Source organism: Hevea brasiliensis, chromosome 17 (assembly GCF_030052815.1).
Source record: "Hevea brasiliensis isolate MT/VB/25A 57/8 chromosome 17, ASM3005281v1, whole genome shotgun sequence".
Classification (NCBI taxonomy): domain Eukaryota; kingdom Viridiplantae; phylum Streptophyta; class Magnoliopsida; order Malpighiales; family Euphorbiaceae; genus Hevea; species Hevea brasiliensis.
Genome location: NC_079509.1, coordinates 47726628 through 47745033, shown reverse-complemented (window position 1 = coordinate 47745033; position 18406 = coordinate 47726628). Strand labels below are relative to the sequence as shown.

Genomic DNA, 18406 nt, shown 5'->3' with positions numbered 1-18406 from the left:
TAGTATTTCTCCCAGTTCATAGTTTAAGACAGTTACAAGCCTTAGTAGCTAACTCAATTTAACTCCTGTCATTACTCTGATCGTACTTTCATAATTAACACTAGGTATGCACTTACTGTCATTCTCATATCAGGAAATTGTGTATGAATTGGTGCCTACCAAACTCTCAAATAACTAGGTCTCCTTGACTCAGTCTCTGTTCCTTATATAACCCTCTAGAACCAAAAGCACGAGCTAAACTTGAAAAGAAAGAAAAATATCCTCTTATATTCAACTACACCCGCTTGTCCATATAATAACGTTTAACCTATGTTTCTTGGTCTTTCTTTTCAAATTTCATGATCTCCTAGCACAATTGTGCTCTACCTATAAGGTATCATCTGCATGAACCCTTTACCATACCATTGTCCTTCATGACATAATATTTTATAATTTATTAACTTTACTTATACTCGACCTATGATTTATATCTATCATCGTTTATATTGTGCTCTTAATTTTTGTTGAATCCTGAAAGATTTCTCTCACTAATAGATTCTTCCAGCACTAATTCCACCCTTATCTATGGTCATTAATTTGATCCTTGAACTTTCTAGTGATTTATAACCACCCATACTTGTCACTTTTCGTTCTACCCCTACTATTGTTCTGTTATTATTGCTTAACTGCAAAGTGATTCTGTTGATCACACTAAAAATGTTTGCCTGACATTCATAATGAACCTCTAACTACCTTCTCACTATCTCAAAAGTCTAACCTAAAGCCTATGTGTCATTATCTATCATTCTTTTCCTCTCATCATACCTATTTGATCCCTTAGATTGACTTTTATTCAACTTACTGCTTACTAACTTCTTTTTCTCTACCCAATTAGATAGTCCGCAATACCATCGCACACTTCTAGCTTTTGCTCATTATTATTATATTCCTCGCCTAATCTTCTTGATACTGTTAACAAGTTAAATGAATCTTGCCCCTTTACTATCCACTTTACTTAGGAATAGGGAATAGATAGAGTATGATCCAATCATGCAACTCCGAGCACTATATTTTAACCCCTGGCACTACCTCAACTACATCATGCTATGAGTATCACATTACTAGATTCCATACCTCCATCACTATTCTCACTAATGTGGTCCCATTTTGGGTTCTCCATCCTTGTCATTCACCTTGCCAAGAATAACACTTAGCCTACCCTATATCTTAACTTTGTTCCTTTTATTATGCGCCCTTCAGGTTGTCCTTTCATTTATTTCCTTTGTCTTACCCAAAATAGAACTTGACTATTCTATCCATGGTTCCATTCTTCTTCCTAACATGATAGCTGCACTTGCTAACTATATCTTTCAGAGTCTCTACCGTGTTACCACATGTCTGTGCTACTCAGATTTGGTCTTTTGACCACTCTAGCTTGTACTTCCACTGGCATTTAGATTACATTGCATCTGCAATCAATTGTCCAAACTTTCATTCTGCACTTTCTCTATCCATTGGTCTTCTGTGATTTATCTTCGCTAATTTATTACTCTTAACACTATTATAATTAGATTATACTATTGTTTTGAACAATATGAAGTTAGAAAGAAACTCAGGAAATTGCAGTCACACTTTTATTGTATGATCTCTATTCTTATCCTTTAGCTTACATAATACCCTTACTACCTCAAGAACTGATTCTACAGCAATTTTATTTATTTGTTATTATTATTATTATTATTATTATTATTATTATTATTTTTCATGTTTACTCAATTAGCCAAAACTTAAGATACCGAGCACCCAAACCCATCATCCAATTCAAAGGATTTACATCCATCATGATCTGATTATATATGATTCCTATAATGGAACTTGTATCCTCTCCAGGATACCCAAGCCAACTACTCTCTATCACACTCTACAGTCCCATCTGGGGCACTATTTTGTTGGTCACCATTATTAGTAATAAACTTCGATCCCTTCTAAAAAGATAGGACTATACCCTAACTTACTGCAATAAAGGTACTACATTTACCACCTTGCCAAAACCATGTCAAATTAATGACTCTCCTATCATATCATAGCTCTGTAAATCATTAATTCATAGTTTTGACCTTCTCTAGGTAGTAGGGTTGTACTTTACACCTTACTGATACACACAAGGTATACTATTCTTACTAAGCTCTAAGCAAAACGTTTGTCGTACTGCAAAAACCATCCAAAATTCTATATCGAAGACCAGATGGTCTCACTCTATAAATGTCACCTTCACTTTGCAACTAATCCGCAACCTCTGGTCTGATGGCAACTCTTGATGTAACTCTAGCTCATGCTAGGGTAACCGAGTCACTGACTCTAGTTATCACCCAACTGTGACCTTTTGATATTCTAGCTTTAGATCCCTAACCAGGAGTTTCCAACTCCTCTATAGATATAGGACTCTGTTCTGGCATAATTGTACCAAAACAGAGGCCATCTGCAAACACCCTCATTATGGAGCACCACGGGGATGCACGCAGCTCCACACAATAATCTCATATAGATACTGTAATTTGCAGCTTACAGAGTAGACATCGAGAACATTGTATAGTTACTACAATCTGTTCTGACAGACTAGGTCTCCTGATCTCTTATCTCTCTGGAATCTACTATTATCATAAACTTACTCTGACTGGGTCATCCATTGATAACTGCCAACAGTGGTATCCTCATCCTTATCTAGGGCAACTGTACTTTCAAGACTCACCTTTATGTACTCGTGCCTTACACCATATAGGTACGACACTTAAACCCATACTGACAGAAACATAACATTTCTTAGAGTACGTATCCTCATGACAAATCTCAACATGTTTGCTAACTCTATTTCACATTTCTATGTGCTCCAAGAAAATCAAGACACAAACTGAGGCACTTTTATATTTCCCGAGGTATAACGCAGAATCTAGAAACAAAGAATTACAGAAAAAGGTAAACAGAATCCTATACTCCGCATGCGAACTCCTAATTGGACTCTTCTTAAAGCTTTAGACATGTTTTTCCCTATGAATCTGGAGCCTAAGCTCTGATACCACATTTGTCATGGCCCAACCTATGGGCCGGACCTGTACTAGGACCTGGGCCGGCCTAAAGCCCCCGAGGCCTGTAGTAAGCCTAACTATTCCTCAACCCAACTCTAAGGCCCATTTGGGCCCAATTTCAAGAATTCAATCGAATAGAGTCCGGCCATAAAATGGATCATTTAACGGGGAGTTTTTGACTCACCCGACCTGTAAACACAATATATAATCATCTGGGGAGCTCAGCTCACCCTCAATATAATCAAATGTCATAAAAATAAATGGGAGCTCGGCTCCCTCATCAAATCCAACCATACATGTTTTTAATAAGTTTACAAGTCTAACATGACAATTATATTATAGACCCAATCAAATAAATATTTCTAGCACATGTGAAAATTCTAGGAGTTAACAGAATTATACAAACATTAATAAACGACCTGCGAAGAAGAAAAGCAGGTTAACCACAACAATAATCCTCCTATAGCCTAGAAAAAATAATGAACAGGAGTGAGCGTTCGACTCAGAGAGTAAAATAACAATTTTAACCATAATCTCTATAACTATCTAAAGCTAATGCACCCTGTGGAGTGAAATGCAACACCGTCATAAATTTCATACAAATCACATCAAAAAGGCAATTTAGAGCACTCACACACCCGATAATGTCAAACAATACATATACGAGAGCTGATCCCCTATACAGCCCTCTTAATCCAACCTCTGCCAGTGAAGATCTCAAGCCGAACTTTCGCTTAATAAACCAAATACGGGGTCCTAGCGAAGAACTTAAGCCATGTCTACCCTGAATGACCGGGTCCCAGTGAAGATCTCAAGACGTGTCTACCCGTCCTGTCCATATCCAACACCATACCACAAGCACGCCAACGCACGCACACTGCTCTAAATTACCACAACAATATCCATAGCACTTTAACAGTTGTGAATGCAACATAAAACGTTTCTAGAGTTTAATTACATAGATAAATATTTATAAGTGATGCATGGGCATGCTTGAACATATAATAATATCGAAATTACAATTAAAATTAATATTTTACTCACAGATTTAACCGCAGTCACTGTGGCGGCTGGGCGAAGGAGGAAGGCTATCCCAACTCACCTGACAATTTTATTACAATTATTTAGTACATTTGACTCAATACAAGCTAAGAAAAGACCAAATATGTCCTAAGTCGTGCTAAAAATCCGGCAGAATCTCCCCTATACGTATGACCTACCCAACCTGCAAAAGGGCTCAAAACACACTTCTATATCCACAAATCATACACTCATAACTCAATCGCATCACACAACCCCTCCTAGGCCCATCCAAACAGTCATCAATCACAATATGTAAAATTATAGTTTAGTTCTTATAATTGAACCTTTTGCAAAAACTACTCAAATGAGCTCTAAAAATTCTAAAACTTTGCCCCGCGGTCCTTAGCAACATTACTAAGCTAATGCAAAAGGAATCATAATTTTTTGAGCTACCATGAATATTTTACGGATTTCTAATCCAATTCAAGCACTAAACAATTAAGAAAAAGTAAGGTTCGGGTTTACCTATGCCGATTCCGACCCTGGGGACGTGCTCGAGACGTCTGACAACAGTGGGGTAGCTAAAATCTCGACCCAATTTTAAGACTTTTTCGGTAACTTATCTGTCTGGCCGAAAATTCACAGACCCAGGCAACCGTCGAATTTTAGTGAATTGAAGGTACCTACACGAAACCCACAACACAGGGGTTAGTACATAATTTTTACGAAATTTTCTAAGCTCATTTAATACTCGAAAAAATACTACGAAATTTCGTGGGACCCACTAAAAAACGATGTCGAAAAATTTTGAAATTTATATTGTCGCGAAGCTCTCGACGAGTGGAGCGCTCCGGTACTCTCGGTTTTCTCGTAGCGTTCACGGTTTGCGAGAAATCTAGCCCAAAATTCGAAATGGACTAAAACTTCCCAAACAAAAATTGGGCAAACCGCTTGATGGATTTTGGTATTCTCGATGTCTATGGAAAGCTCTCGAGATGTAAATATGTTTTGACACAAGACCCGGCCCAAACGGTGGCCGGATCAGCTGGATTTTGGCCTGGAAGTCGAAACGGTGCGCGCGCATAGAGGGAGCTTTGCGCGTCGATTCCGGCCGCCTGGAAAGCCGACCGACGGTGGAGAAAGGCTGGGGCGGAGCGTCGACGAGGTGGAGAGGCTGGGGTGGCGGCTGCACGGCGTGGGGAGGGAGGAGAGAGAAAACGGGAGAGAGAGGAAGAGGGGTCAGGAACGTGCGCGGAGGAAGAAGAAAAAGAGCTGGCCGGTTCGATTGGACCGGTCCGGTTTGATTCGGCAGGTCCGATTCAAGATACAAAATTTTGAATTTTTACTCTGTCTTGGGACCGAAAATGAGGCCCAAAAATTCTGAAAAAATTCTAGGAAACTCAGAAAAATTTATAGAGTCCAAATATATTTTTAGTTTTACCACGTGGTCTTTAAATTAATTTTTTAAAAAAGATCAAAGTTTTATATTTTCGAAAAATCGAATCCGATTTCTAAAATCCGAAAAATTTCAAAAAATTTCCTAAAATTTAAATAAAATAAAATATTAATATTTACTCACAAAATAATAAATTTAAAAATTTGGAGTGTTACATTCGACTCAGAGAGTAAAATACCAATTTTAAGCAAAATTTCTATAGCTATCTAAAGCTAGTGCATCCTAAAAAATGAAATACAACACCTTCATCATTTTCATACAAATTACATCATAACAGCAAAAGGGTAATTTGAAGCACTCACACACCCACATAATATTCAAACAGTACATATATGGGAGTTGATCCCCTATACAGCTCTCTTAATCTAACCTCTGCCAGCGAGTACATCTCAAGCCGAACTTTCGCTTAATAGACCAAATGAGAGGGCCAGCGAGATCATCTCGAGCCATGCCTACCCCGACTTATCCATAAAAGGATCAAGTCCTAGCAAGTCAAGCTCCAGCCGCGTCTACCCATCCTGTCCATATCCAATACCACACACCACACACACGCCAACACACGCACATTGCTCCAAGTTACCATAAAACAACATTCATAGCATATCATCAATTAAGAATGCACTATGAAATGTGCCTAGTATTTAACTACATAGATATATATTTATAAGTGATGCATGGGCATGCTTGAACATATAATAATTTTGAAATTATAATTAAAATCAATATTTTACTTACAGACATGAACAGAGGTCACTGTGGCGGCTGGGCAGAGGAGGAAGGCTGTTCCAGCTCACCTGATAATTTCATTATAATTATTTAATATAATTGACTCAATACAAGCTTAAAAAGAACCAAAGACATCCTAAGTCGTATCGAAAATTCGACACAATTCCTCCTATACCTAGGACCTACCCAACCTGCAAAAGGGCTCAAAAATACACTTCTGTATCCATAAGTCATACAACCATATCTCAATCACATCACATAGCCCCTCCTAGACCCATCCAAACAGTCAACAACCATAATTTTGAAAAATTATAATTTAGTCCCTACAACTAATCTTTTGCAAAAACTGCCCAATTGAGCTCTAAAAATTCTTAAACTTTTCCCTGTAGTCCTTAGCAATATTACTAAGCTAATACAAAAGGAATTATAATTTTCTAACTACCTACGAATATTTTATAGATTTTTAATCTAAACCCGAAACTAAATAATTAAGGAAACTTAGGGTTCGGGCTTACCTATGCCAATTCGGATATCGAATATGTATCCGGGACGTTTGAAAATGGTGGGGTAGCCTATAATCTTGACTCAGTTCTGAAGTAATTCCTGCAGATTATCTGCTCGGCCCGAAATTATAGATCCAGGCTACGGCCGAATTGCCATGAAACGAAATTACCTACGCAAAACCTATAACACCAGGGGTTAGACTAAAATATTTATATTTACATATAAAATAATTATTTAAAAATTAGGGCTGTTACATTCTTCCCCTCCCCCTACAGAAAATTCATCCTTGAATTTTACACAAGGCTGAATAAAGAATTTCAAGATTACATAGTGGACAAGTACGGGTACTTATTGCGTATGTCCTGCTCTAACTCCCAAGTACACTCTTCTACCGATTGGCTCCTCCACAAAACCTTAACCATAGGGATCTGTTTTAATCATAGCTGCCTCATCTGAAAGTCCACTATGGCTATTGGCTGCTCCTCGAAGGTTAGGTTTTCCTTTAACTCCACTATATTGGGTTGTAACACATGAGAAAGATCAGGTATGTACTTCCTAAGCATGAAAATGTGGAACACTGGGTGGACATGAGAAAAGCTTGGTGGTAACTCCAACTGGTCAGCAACTGTTCCAACTCTATCAATGACCTCAAAAGGTCCTGTGTATCTAGGTGGCAGCTTGCCTTCCTTCCCAAACCTCATGACTCCTTTCATTGGAGATGCTTTCCTGTAGCACCTATCATAGGTATCTTGTTCGATATCCTTACTTGTCCTATGGCCCCATTGGTCAACACCTATGCATCTTCTCTTTCCGATGATACTTAGAATTCCCAATTTACTTGTGTCATTACTAAGGTCCTCAAATCAACCCAGGTCCATCTTATGTAACTAGTTATGTAGAGCTCTATCCAAGTGTTGAGCATTTATATTCTATCTATTAATAGTAAAAAGTGGGCTGGGCCTCTTCTCTAATCTAACAAAAGTCTACGTATTCCTAAGCCATCTAGCCAAAACAACTTATCATATCCTAATCCTTTTCTGAAAAGAAAGTTACTTGCCTTCTGCTTAAAATTTCTTACTATCTGACGTGCTTCCTGACATATTGGTACTTAAATCGAGGCTCCATTATTCCTTTATCTTACCATTTCACCATAATTTGTTTTAAGCATCCCTTAGTGTGTCCCTAGCGTACTTATTCCTTCTTATCCTCATCATTGTAACCAACTCTACTGAGCTTTTCACCTATCCTTTGGATCTTATCCACTTTCCTTTTTTTTTTTTTGCTAGTGTTAATGATACAATAATCATCATCAATTTACTATTTATTATCTATGATTAATCCCTTAACAGATCAATAGCCAACTATTGTTCTGCATCTTTCTCCTATTGCCCAAAAACCCAACTATAAAAAGAAGAAAAATGAAGAAAGGGAAACAAAAAAGAGTTCAAGCACAGTATAATTTCCTCAAACCATTTTTCTGCATCTTTAGCTTATCATCAACAAGTGCTTCATTATCGTCCCGAACATGGATTCGACACCACCACTAGTGGAGCATGGTCACCATCCATTTTCTTCCTCCTTAAATCATCATTTGCATCTATTTAAAGAGTCTTTGTCACCCATTTTCTGCTTTCAAGATGTCGTATGAACTTTAGGGCATCTACTTTGGCTCTCCTCATCGATAGAAACACAAAATTTTGGATTGATGAAAGTATTATAATATTTTTAATAATGTTTTTGCTAAGATGAAATGTTAAAGCTATTGTCTGGTCTTTTGTTAAATAACATGCTTAAAAAAGTAGCATTCTTGGTGCTTTCCAATAACTTAGATTTTGATGGGCAAAAATCGTGTTTTTCCCTTTAAACAAATGGCCAACGAAACTACTTTTGAACATAAACCTACTTTTTGGTCATCCTGCCACAACCCCAAATGGATCCAAAGTGTGCCTATCGGTGGGAGGTCACCCATTTTACTTCTTCAAACAAACAAAAGCAAAAACTATGTTACTACAAAAAATATAATAATAATAATAACAATAATAATAATAATAATAATAATAATAATAATAATAATAATAATAGGATTAGCAACCAACCGAATCGGTTGCTAATCTTTTAAAATCGATTGCTAATCGATTTAGTAACCTATTCAGTCGGTTGCAATGAGCCTAGTTGTAAATAGTAACTGATAATCAAATTGGTTGTAAATAGTAACCGACAACCAAATTGGTTGCTAAATTAATTAAACTAAAAAAAATAAAATTTTTGGCAAAAAAACTATCAGATGTTAGTAGCAACTGATTTAGCAACCGAAATCGATTGCTAATAGTCAGCTGCAAAAAATTTGATGTCTTTAATTTTGTAATTTTGTAATTATTTTGTAAATCGGTTGCTATTTACAACTAATTTAGCAATTGAAAAGTCAATCGCTAATTTTAGGAAAATCATAAAAAAAATTCAAATAAAAAATAAATAATTCAAATAAATAAATTTTCAAAAATTACTGAAATAATAAATTATTAATGAAAATTAGTACTAAAATTAATATAAAAATATTATAAAAAAATTAATAATAATAACTATTATAAAAAATATTAAAAAAAAATAGATATAAAATAATATTTATAAAACAAATTACTAAAAAAATTATATATATATATATATGATAACAAAAAATTAATACTATAAATAATTTACTAACAAAAAATATAGTTGCACAAAAATTTTTATTTAATGCAAAAGAAAAATAAATTAAATAAAAAAAAAAGAGAAAGAAAAAGAAGATGAAGAAGAAAAAAGATGAGAAATGAAAAGATAATGAAGAAAATAGATGAAAAAGAAAAAGATAATGAAAAAGAAAATAGATGTGAAAGAAAAAAAAATGATGAAAAAGAAAATAAATGAGAAACAAAAAGATGATTGAAAAGAAAATATATGAGAAAGAAAAAGATGAAAAAGAAAATAGATGAGAAAAAAAATGATAAAAAAAATAGATGAGAAAGAAAAAAATGATGAAGAAAATATGTTAGAAAAGAAAATATGATAAATAAAAAAAAGATGAAGAAAATGAGAGAAAATAGAAGAAATAGAGAAAAAATGAGTAGTGGAGAAAGAAATTGAGTAGTAATTTATATAAAATTAGCAACCAATTGTTGGTTACTAATTTCTTTTCTTTTAGAAATTAGGTGAAGATTTTTGGAGAAAAATTTTTGCAACCAATTGGCAATGGGTTTCAAAATGGGTGAGTAATAGCAATCGATTACTAATAGCAACTGATTACAAAAATCGGTTGCTAACAACAACCAATTTACAAATTGATTACAAATGAAAATTAAAAAAAATAAAAAATAAAAAATGAGTGAGAATTTTTGGGAAAAAAAATTAATTGTAAAATCGGTTGTTAATAACAATTAATTTTTTAATCAGTTATTATTAGCGATCAATTCGCAAATTGGTTACAAATAAAAAAAGAAAATAAAAAATTGGGCAAGAATTTAAAAAAAAAAAAAACGATTACAAAATCGGCTATAAAAATTGATTGCTATTAGCAACCAATTTACAAATTTGTTATAAATAAATAAATAAATAAAAACAAATAGAACAAAAAAATTGGGCAAGAATTTTTTGTTACAAAATTGATTGCAAAAATCTGTTATTGTTAGCAATCGATTTGCAAATCTGTTGCAAATCAAAAAAAGAAATAAAAAAAATGGACATAAATTTTTTGGGAAAAAAAAAATTTAGCAACCGATTTACTGTTGGTTACAAAAATCGATTGCTATTGGCAACCGATAAAGAATCGATTGCAAATAACAAGTGATTTTAGCAACTCATTGCAAATCAATTATTAATTTTTATAACCGATTGCAAATTAATTGCTAACTCTATAATCAATTAAAATAATTTTTTAATTTAACAACCGATTACTTAAATCGTTTGTTGTTAGCAACCAATTTTAAAATCGATTATTATTAGCAACAGATTTTAGTAATCGATTTCTTGATCAGTTGCTAATAGCAATCAATTTTAAAATCGATTACTAATTATATATTTAAGGTTTTTCTAATATCGATTAGCAATCGATTTAGTAACTAATTATAAATTCGTTGCTAATAATAATTGGTTTAGCAACCGATTCTTGAATGGATTGCTAATTTTTTTAAATTAATTATTTTATTAAAAAATCAAAATTATAAATCTATTGTAAAATTAATTATTAATAATAACCGATCTCAGTCAATTATAATAATCATTACAAAATTAATTATTTTGTATAATATGTAGTTTTAAGTCCAGGTTTCCTTTCCCCTTTTATCTCTTTTAATTTAATTAGATTAAGATACTAACTTTAAAATTACATAATTTTAATTTAACGATTTAATATATATATATATATATATATATATATATATATATATATATATATATAATGTAATAATTGTATTATATATAATTTTATTTATGCAATAATCTTATTTGTTATTTCATATTTAATTTATCATCTACATACAAATTAATAGAAGGGAAAGAAAAAATAATAATAACAGCAAGGGTTGGATAGTTGTTTAATGGTAACTTCGAAGAAAGAGGAATAGAAAGAGAGACATGGATAATATTGTTATCTTTTAATTTAATACAGTTTAAATTATATTATGGATATTATTACTTTCTGAAAAATAAATTTAAAATGAATTTATAATGTGTTATACTTCCTTAAAAACTATGATATACTTTTCAAGAAGTAAACATTCTTTCACTAATTGACTGAAATAAATTAAGTCATTGTGAACGCAGAATTTTCCCTTTTATTACTCTTTCTCTCGCAATTAGATTTGCATATTTGGTCCAATCCAACAAAGAAAAAATGTTGCATCAATCTGAATTTTTCATATAGAAAGGTTCAAACCGACAAATCCAACATAAATTGAACAGAAAAATATTAATTTATATCTAAAATTGAGCTGATCTTCATACAAGGAAAAATGAAAAAAAAAAAAAAAGATTAATTGGTTTAAATTCCTAGATGGGAGATTTGGGGCTGATGGAGAAAGAACCAAAGAAATCTACTGAGCTAGCTTTAATTAGGAAAATAAATTTGCAGCTTGAAAAATTGTTCTCAAAATAATATGCATTTAGAAATACTTAAGAAATAATAATAAAAAAAAAAAGCAACAGGAGAAAAAATTGTACAATAATAGAAACGAATTGCAAATAGAGTATGATAGGGTGACCAAAGTCATGTTTTGTGATTAAAGGATCCAAACTCAACTGACAAACTAGTAACAAACAGGCTATCAAAAACCAGACGCGACCATTGTTGCTGCTGTAACAATTTATAATTCCATTTTCAGATTTCAGAAAGTATAGAATAGCAACAAATACACTGCCAACTAACACTGGTCAATACCGCTAAAAAATTACAATAAAAAAAAATGGCAAGTTCGGGTTACTGCCATTGGGATTCTGCAAGCGATAACAAACACGCCAATGAATAAGATGCACAAATCATCAACTTGCCTAAGCTAGCAGTGCAAACACCATCCATCAAAACAAATAGCTTCTGCACAAGAACATCAGAAAAGGCCAACCCAATGCTTGCTACTGAATGGTCAAAACCAACCATGGCAGCAAAATGATAAGGAGGCGGCATAAACCCAGCACAAGACACCAAAATTGAAGTAGGATGGTTATCACAATCTGCATACACCCACGCTTCTACTGTCCAGGAATAAAGCATTAGCAGAACACCTCTCGAATCATTACATTGGCAAAGAAAAGAACTTGCAGCAACAAAAGTAAAAAAGGAGCAGAAAAAATGTAATCAAAACATATGTAAGGCTCAAGACAGAACATTTATAGGAAAAATCAAACTAAAAGTACGACCATGGAGCACTTATTTTCCAGAGAATTAACTGCAAATTCAATAGGAGGTAATAGTTAGTGAAATGAGCCAATGGCTTCCACTGCCTAAGCAAATGGAACTCGTATACTTTCCTGTTGCCCTTAAGGAGAAACTTGCCAAGACACAGAATCTGTATTAGATACCAAATTACCAATCAAACCATCAGTTCAGATATAACAATTCAGGACTAACAATGATGTCATATTGTTACCCCAAAAATACATAGTATAATCTCTTGCATAAGATAAATGAGAGTAAAATAACAAAGTCCCCAATACAATATGTTGGGTAAAAAGGGGGGGAACTAGAAAAAAAAACCACCTTAAATGGCTGTGTCAAGGAACACCTTCATCTCTTTCTACCACCACGCTCTCTCAAAGAAAGAGACAGTGCCTCTCCTGCTCCAATGTTGTAGTAGGCAAGTGACATATTATCCTTTAGGAAACCAGCTTTTCCACTTAATTTCTGCTTGTTTGCAGGAAGTTGGATTTCTCCAGCAATTTTCTCTTTCAAGCTGCCAACAGTTTCAGATAAGGACTGCATTGTAATCTCAAGAACTTGCCCTTTGAGATTTCCTTCATCAACATTCGGAACAGAAACAGTGACGCATACAGGTCCCTGTCGCAGAGAAAAAGCACAAATTAAGTCCAGTAAGATCAAAACTAAAGTACAAATTGACCAAATAAATTTTTTCATACCGGATGTTGTGCCAGAAATTGATCTTCTGGAATAAGCATTGAATCAAGCTTCTGTCTCTTTGGCTCTGGTTCATCTGGAAGAGGAGGAGCATCCTCAGGTGGAGGTGGTGGAGGCACTCCTTGAGGCAAAGGTGGTGGTGGTGGAGGCATCATACCATTTGCTGATGGAGCGACAGGAAGAGGGACAAAAGGTCGAGGAATTGGCACAAGAGTAAACTGAGACCCAGGTGGAGGCGGAACTGGCATACTTGATGGATTTCCAGATATAGATGGAGGTATTGGAAGGGGCCGATTCACCATAATGGTCTGCTGTCCAGGTGCTATTGGCACTGGAGCCTGAATCGGACGAATTGATGGAATCATTGGCATACCCGGTGGCCTTGTTGGAGGTACAGGAAATCCACCGCTAGTTGGAGCAGAGTATTGGATGGTATTTGGAGGCATGCGAAGCAGATTCAGTGCTAGTCCAGGTGGTGGAGGTAGGGGACGAACTGAAGGCACACCAGGTCGAGGAGGAGGAGCTGCAGGACCAGGAAGGCTCCTTGCATCATCATTACCAGCTTCACTTTGATCCTCCCCAACATTTTGAGACATAGCTTGATTTGCTGTACGGCCAATGCTTCCGGTGTGACCATCCCATATGACCTGCTTTGGTTGCTCATCTTTCTTCTCAATCTCTGCCTTAACTGCATTAGAAACTTCTTCTTCAGTCGTTCCAAAGATATCAGGACGAGTCCGTGCAAGTCCGACAATGTTTCTAGAGATTTCATCATCCTGAGCAAGAGTTGTTTCCCGGATTTTTGCGAACATCCTTTCCTTTTGCTCCTTGTACTTGGGATCGATTAGAGAAATCCTCATATGCTCAGACATCTCATTAATGGGAATTAGCTCACCAGTGATAGGGGAAACCACTACCTTTGTTGGGTCCCTTTCAACAGGGATCCTTTCCTCAGGTCTCTTCCAGTTCTTCACAATTCTCATTGGTTCTTCTGGTTCCTCATTTGCCTTAGTGAATTTCTTCTCACTATCATTCTCTTCAAGACTCGCTGCCCTCATCCCCTCCTCAACAAGTTGCACTTCTTCTTCATCCATTTCCATTTCCACCTCCTTTCCAGGCTCAATGATATCATCTTCAACCATAGCAGACACCTTGCTCCTCCTTATAACCTCCTCAAGTGTCATAGGTGGGGGCAAGTCCTCATCCTCATCATCTGCAAAGTCTATCGTCTCAACCACTACAAAATCATGCCAATCAATCATGGCCATTTGGATCCTCTCTTGCTCAATCTCATCCTCAGCTTTCTGCCTCGCCTGCTCCTGCGAGTGTTCCCACTCCAAGCGATGCAAGCACCGCTCAAGCACAGTGGTCATATCAGCAACGCTTTTTGTCAGCTTGCCAGTCAACCCCTTAGGAGGCATCAACACTTTTGAGTATCCATCAGCCAGTCCGGTAAAAAATGTGAACATGCTGTGAGTTGGCTTCAAAAAGTGGAACTGAGCGTTGTTCATCTCCCTATTTGTCAGACCAGTCAAAAAAGCTTGGCCATTTCGAGCCACAAACTGGGCTGTGAGCTTAATAATATCAAGTTCCTCTCCAGTGATCCCCTCAGGAAGCCGAATAGTATACTGCTCAGCTTCTGGGGGTTCAAGAACTTTACGAGGAGGTGGTCTAAACTGAGCTGTGGGGTCAGGCTTTGGAGCAGTGTCAGTGCCATCAGTAGCAGGAGCAGACTGGGTTGACTCAGTGGCGTCAGAATCTGCAGGCTGTGAAGGAGGTTGCTGAGCAGAAGATTGATTTAGAGCACGAAATTCAGATAAATGATGTTGATAATATGCATGGTATGGATCTGAGGGATTCAAAAAATTGAATTTGGCATTGTTAGCATTATTGGCAATGATCCTTTTTTCAAACTCAGGTCCATTTTTTGCAACAAACTGTGCAGTTTTGTCTACAATATTCCTAATATCCGGAGGGGGATGAATGATTCCAATAGTTCTTGTGTGGGTTGCGACTGGGGCTTTGTTCTGGTCCTCATTTGCTGTTTTATCTTCCTTAGAAGACTGTTCTAACACTTGAGAAGGCGGAACAGAGCTGTCTCCACTAGAAGGAGGTGCTGGAAGAGGCAAGATTGCTGTGCCAGGCATTTTTTTTCCACCAGAATTTCAGCAGGTATAAGGAAAGGAAATCAATGCCAAAATAACCATAAGTTCTTCAGATTCCTACCATTGGAGTTCTCTGACCCAAAATAAGAAAAACCCTGCAGATAACAACTTCCAGAGAAAAAATATTTAGTTCAAGGCAAAATAACTGACTATAAAATAAAACTTCAGTTCACACAGGCCTAAAACGGAGCCCCCATTCTGCTGCACAACTTAGCTTAATATCGCATCAACCAGCAAAGAGGATATTGAATCTGAAATGAAAAACAAAATTCTCAAAATCTCTGCCTTCAGATAAATCCATTAACAGAGAACAATTTATCCTCTTCTAATTTGTTAACCACAGATGCTATTGTATTGATTTGATTGGTTAAATTAATTAAGTTATCAATAAAAATAAATAAATAAAATAAAACCCATAAACCGTAAGCACAAAAAACTCCAATCAATTGATAAAAAAAAAAAAAAGAATGAAACTTCATCAAGGACTCGAACAATGGAACATCAAGAAAAATCTATATTTAATTGAGCAAATCAACGGATTAGAAAGAACTCACCAGCAGAGAAGTAGAATTAGGGTTTTTGGATGTGTGAGGCCGGAAATGTCTTTGCTCTTCCCCAATCGAATTTTTATGTAGAGACTAGAAAGAGATATCAATTTGGTATTTTGGTAGGGTATGGTAACAGGTAGGGACCCACGAAAATAAAGGTGACCAAATCCGAACCCGCCCCAACCGATTAGAATTTATCTTCTACTACCCATAACAATCCCAAACCCGTTTACCACTACCCGCATACTACCCAAACCTTTTTTGTTTTTTTTTTCACTGAAAGTTTAATCGTAGGAGATGTGCGGGTCAGATACCAGAACCGAAATGTTAAAAAAAACCTTGGCAACGAAATTTTAGATTTTAAAATAATTAAATAAAAATAATACTACAATTTCATTTCACATAATAATTTTATTAAATAAATCATAAAAGAAATTTATAAATAAAGTTAACCATAAATGAAACAAACATTAGCATAACCAAAAATGAAACATAATCATTCAAGTTTATCATCATAAGCATAATCATGAAATATAAATAACATTAACAAACATAATCATTCAAGTTCATCATTAGCATGATAAAAAAAATCATTACAACTGGAATTGTTCAAACAGAAACTACAGAATCCAACGGACTGATTGATGCATATATTAAATACCTAATCTTATGGAGACACTCAAGACATTATGAAAAAGTTTCAACTGAAGGAAAATTCTAGACACAAAAATCTGCCTACTTCCTCTCATGTTTATCGACAAACACACACCATGCTCATCTAAAAATTCTCATTGTACCCCTACAAGCCCCACATAATCTACTTCAAGTTTTCCATTTCTTTTTCTCCTTCATTTTCCCTAATTCACTTATAATCAAATTGATCTTTGCATAAATTCAAAACCCAGGTCCCTAACATCACTTTACTGTTTCTAAAAAAAAAAAAAAGCAAAAATTCAAGACTGGTAAGTTAGCTTAAAATGGTAAGGCCATCTCAGATCTGAAGAAACAGAAGGGAAGCGATGAATTAAAGGAGGAAGCACTTTGAAACTCAACCCATAATTCAAAAATTACAAAAGAAAAAAAAATTCTGATACTAGTCCACATGCAACAACGCAATTATTTAAACCCCGCACATCAAATTCTAAATCTGTAAAACTTTAATCAGTCAGTTCTAAATTATGTATCTGAATTCAGTTGGTATATTCACATGGAACAGAGCTTTACATGAAAACAAAAACTAAATAAATAAAACCCTAAAGATCCGTCATATGCGAGATGAAAACCCAAAGATATGTTAACTGAAAATTGAAAACCCGAGCACTCACCAGCGATAAGCGCCGACGAGCTGCTTCAGTGATGCGGGAAGGATAAGCAGCGGCTATGTCAAGGGGCTAGCGACGCTTTCCTTTCGCCTGTGCTGCGGCGAGATTGAGGGGTGGGGATTCTATGCAGAGGCGAGATGGGGAACTGACTCGGTGAGGATGGCTGAAGAGGGACAAGGTGAAGCAAACGAGGTGAGGGAAGGGACTGTCGCTAGGGCGAAGAAAGAACAGTCTGCTCAAACTGGAAGTTGAGAAAGATGATATTAGGTATTCCGTTGGTTACTCTCATTCATGGTTTTGATTTAGTTAAACACAAAACTACATAGTTTTGATTGAGTTCAATTCGAAACTGTGTATTTTTATAATCACAATTTAATTTAATTTAACTATTAAGAATAATTTAAGTTATAATTATAATTTATTATTATATTCTATTAATTTTATATTATTAATTAAATTATATAATTAATATATTAATTTATTTATTCAATTATATTGAATTAATATAAGAGTAAATCACAATCTTATGTATAAAATTTAGTGAAATTTATTGTTTAATTTATATATTTTTAAAATTTATTTTTTTTTCTAAGTTTAAATTTTACTTATTGGGTAATTATATTTTAATAAATTAGTTACTATCGGTAGAATTATTCTTAATTATTTGTTAATTTTAATCAAATCACTTGATTTAAATTTTTTTTTTTTAAGAAAACTATAGAATATTATCAGTATATACAAAGTTGTGCTCCCTCTCTCATGAAAAAATAATCATTCTTATAATATAAAAAATAAATCTCATGTGATTATGAAAAATAACGTATAAACATCGAATGCACCTAATAATCTTTCTTTTTTTTACTATTCATCCTTACAGGTTTATAAATTAATCCTTAAAAATTATAATTATTTACGAATAAGTCTTTATATTTTTATAAATTAATTTTTAAATATTATAATTATTTATTAATAAGCTCCTATATTTTTATAAAGTGATCCTTG

At 34.7% G+C, this 18406-nt stretch overlaps 1 protein-coding gene across 6 annotated transcripts; it reads right to left on the bottom strand.

Moving 5' to 3' along the window:
- Positions 1-11988: 11988 nt before the first annotated feature.
- Positions 11989-17684, bottom strand: LOC110637829 (probable splicing factor 3A subunit 1). 6 transcript variants are annotated; one of them, XM_021788169.2, is made up of 4 exons: positions 17408-17684; positions 13372-15785; positions 12995-13291; positions 11989-12486 (listed from the first exon to the last, which is right to left on the bottom strand). In XM_021788169.2, the coding sequence occupies exons 2-3, from the start codon at positions 15514-15516 to the stop codon at positions 13022-13024; spliced, it is 2415 nt and encodes an 804-aa protein (XP_021643861.2). In that variant the 5' UTR covers positions 15517-15785; positions 17408-17684; the 3' UTR covers positions 11989-12486; positions 12995-13021. The 6 variants fall into 6 exon arrangements, with proteins under 6 accessions (XP_021643861.2, XP_021643857.2, XP_021643860.2 ...); XM_021788165.2 differs by having other exon boundaries at positions 11989-12803; positions 17408-17678; XM_021788168.2 differs by having other exon boundaries at positions 11989-12489; positions 17408-17678.
- Between the last annotated feature and the right edge of the window lie 722 nt (positions 17685-18406).

Bases quoted from the DNA above. Each gene is read 5' to 3' on its own strand.
- LOC110637829 (XM_021788169.2), bottom strand. From the start codon at position 15,516: ATGCCTGGCACAGCAATCTTGCCTCTTCCAGCACCTCCTTCTAGTGGA. The intron at 13,292-13,371 runs GTATGAAAAAAT...TCTCTGCGACAG, and splicing joins AATTTCTGGCACAACATCCG to GGACCTGTATGCGTCACTGT.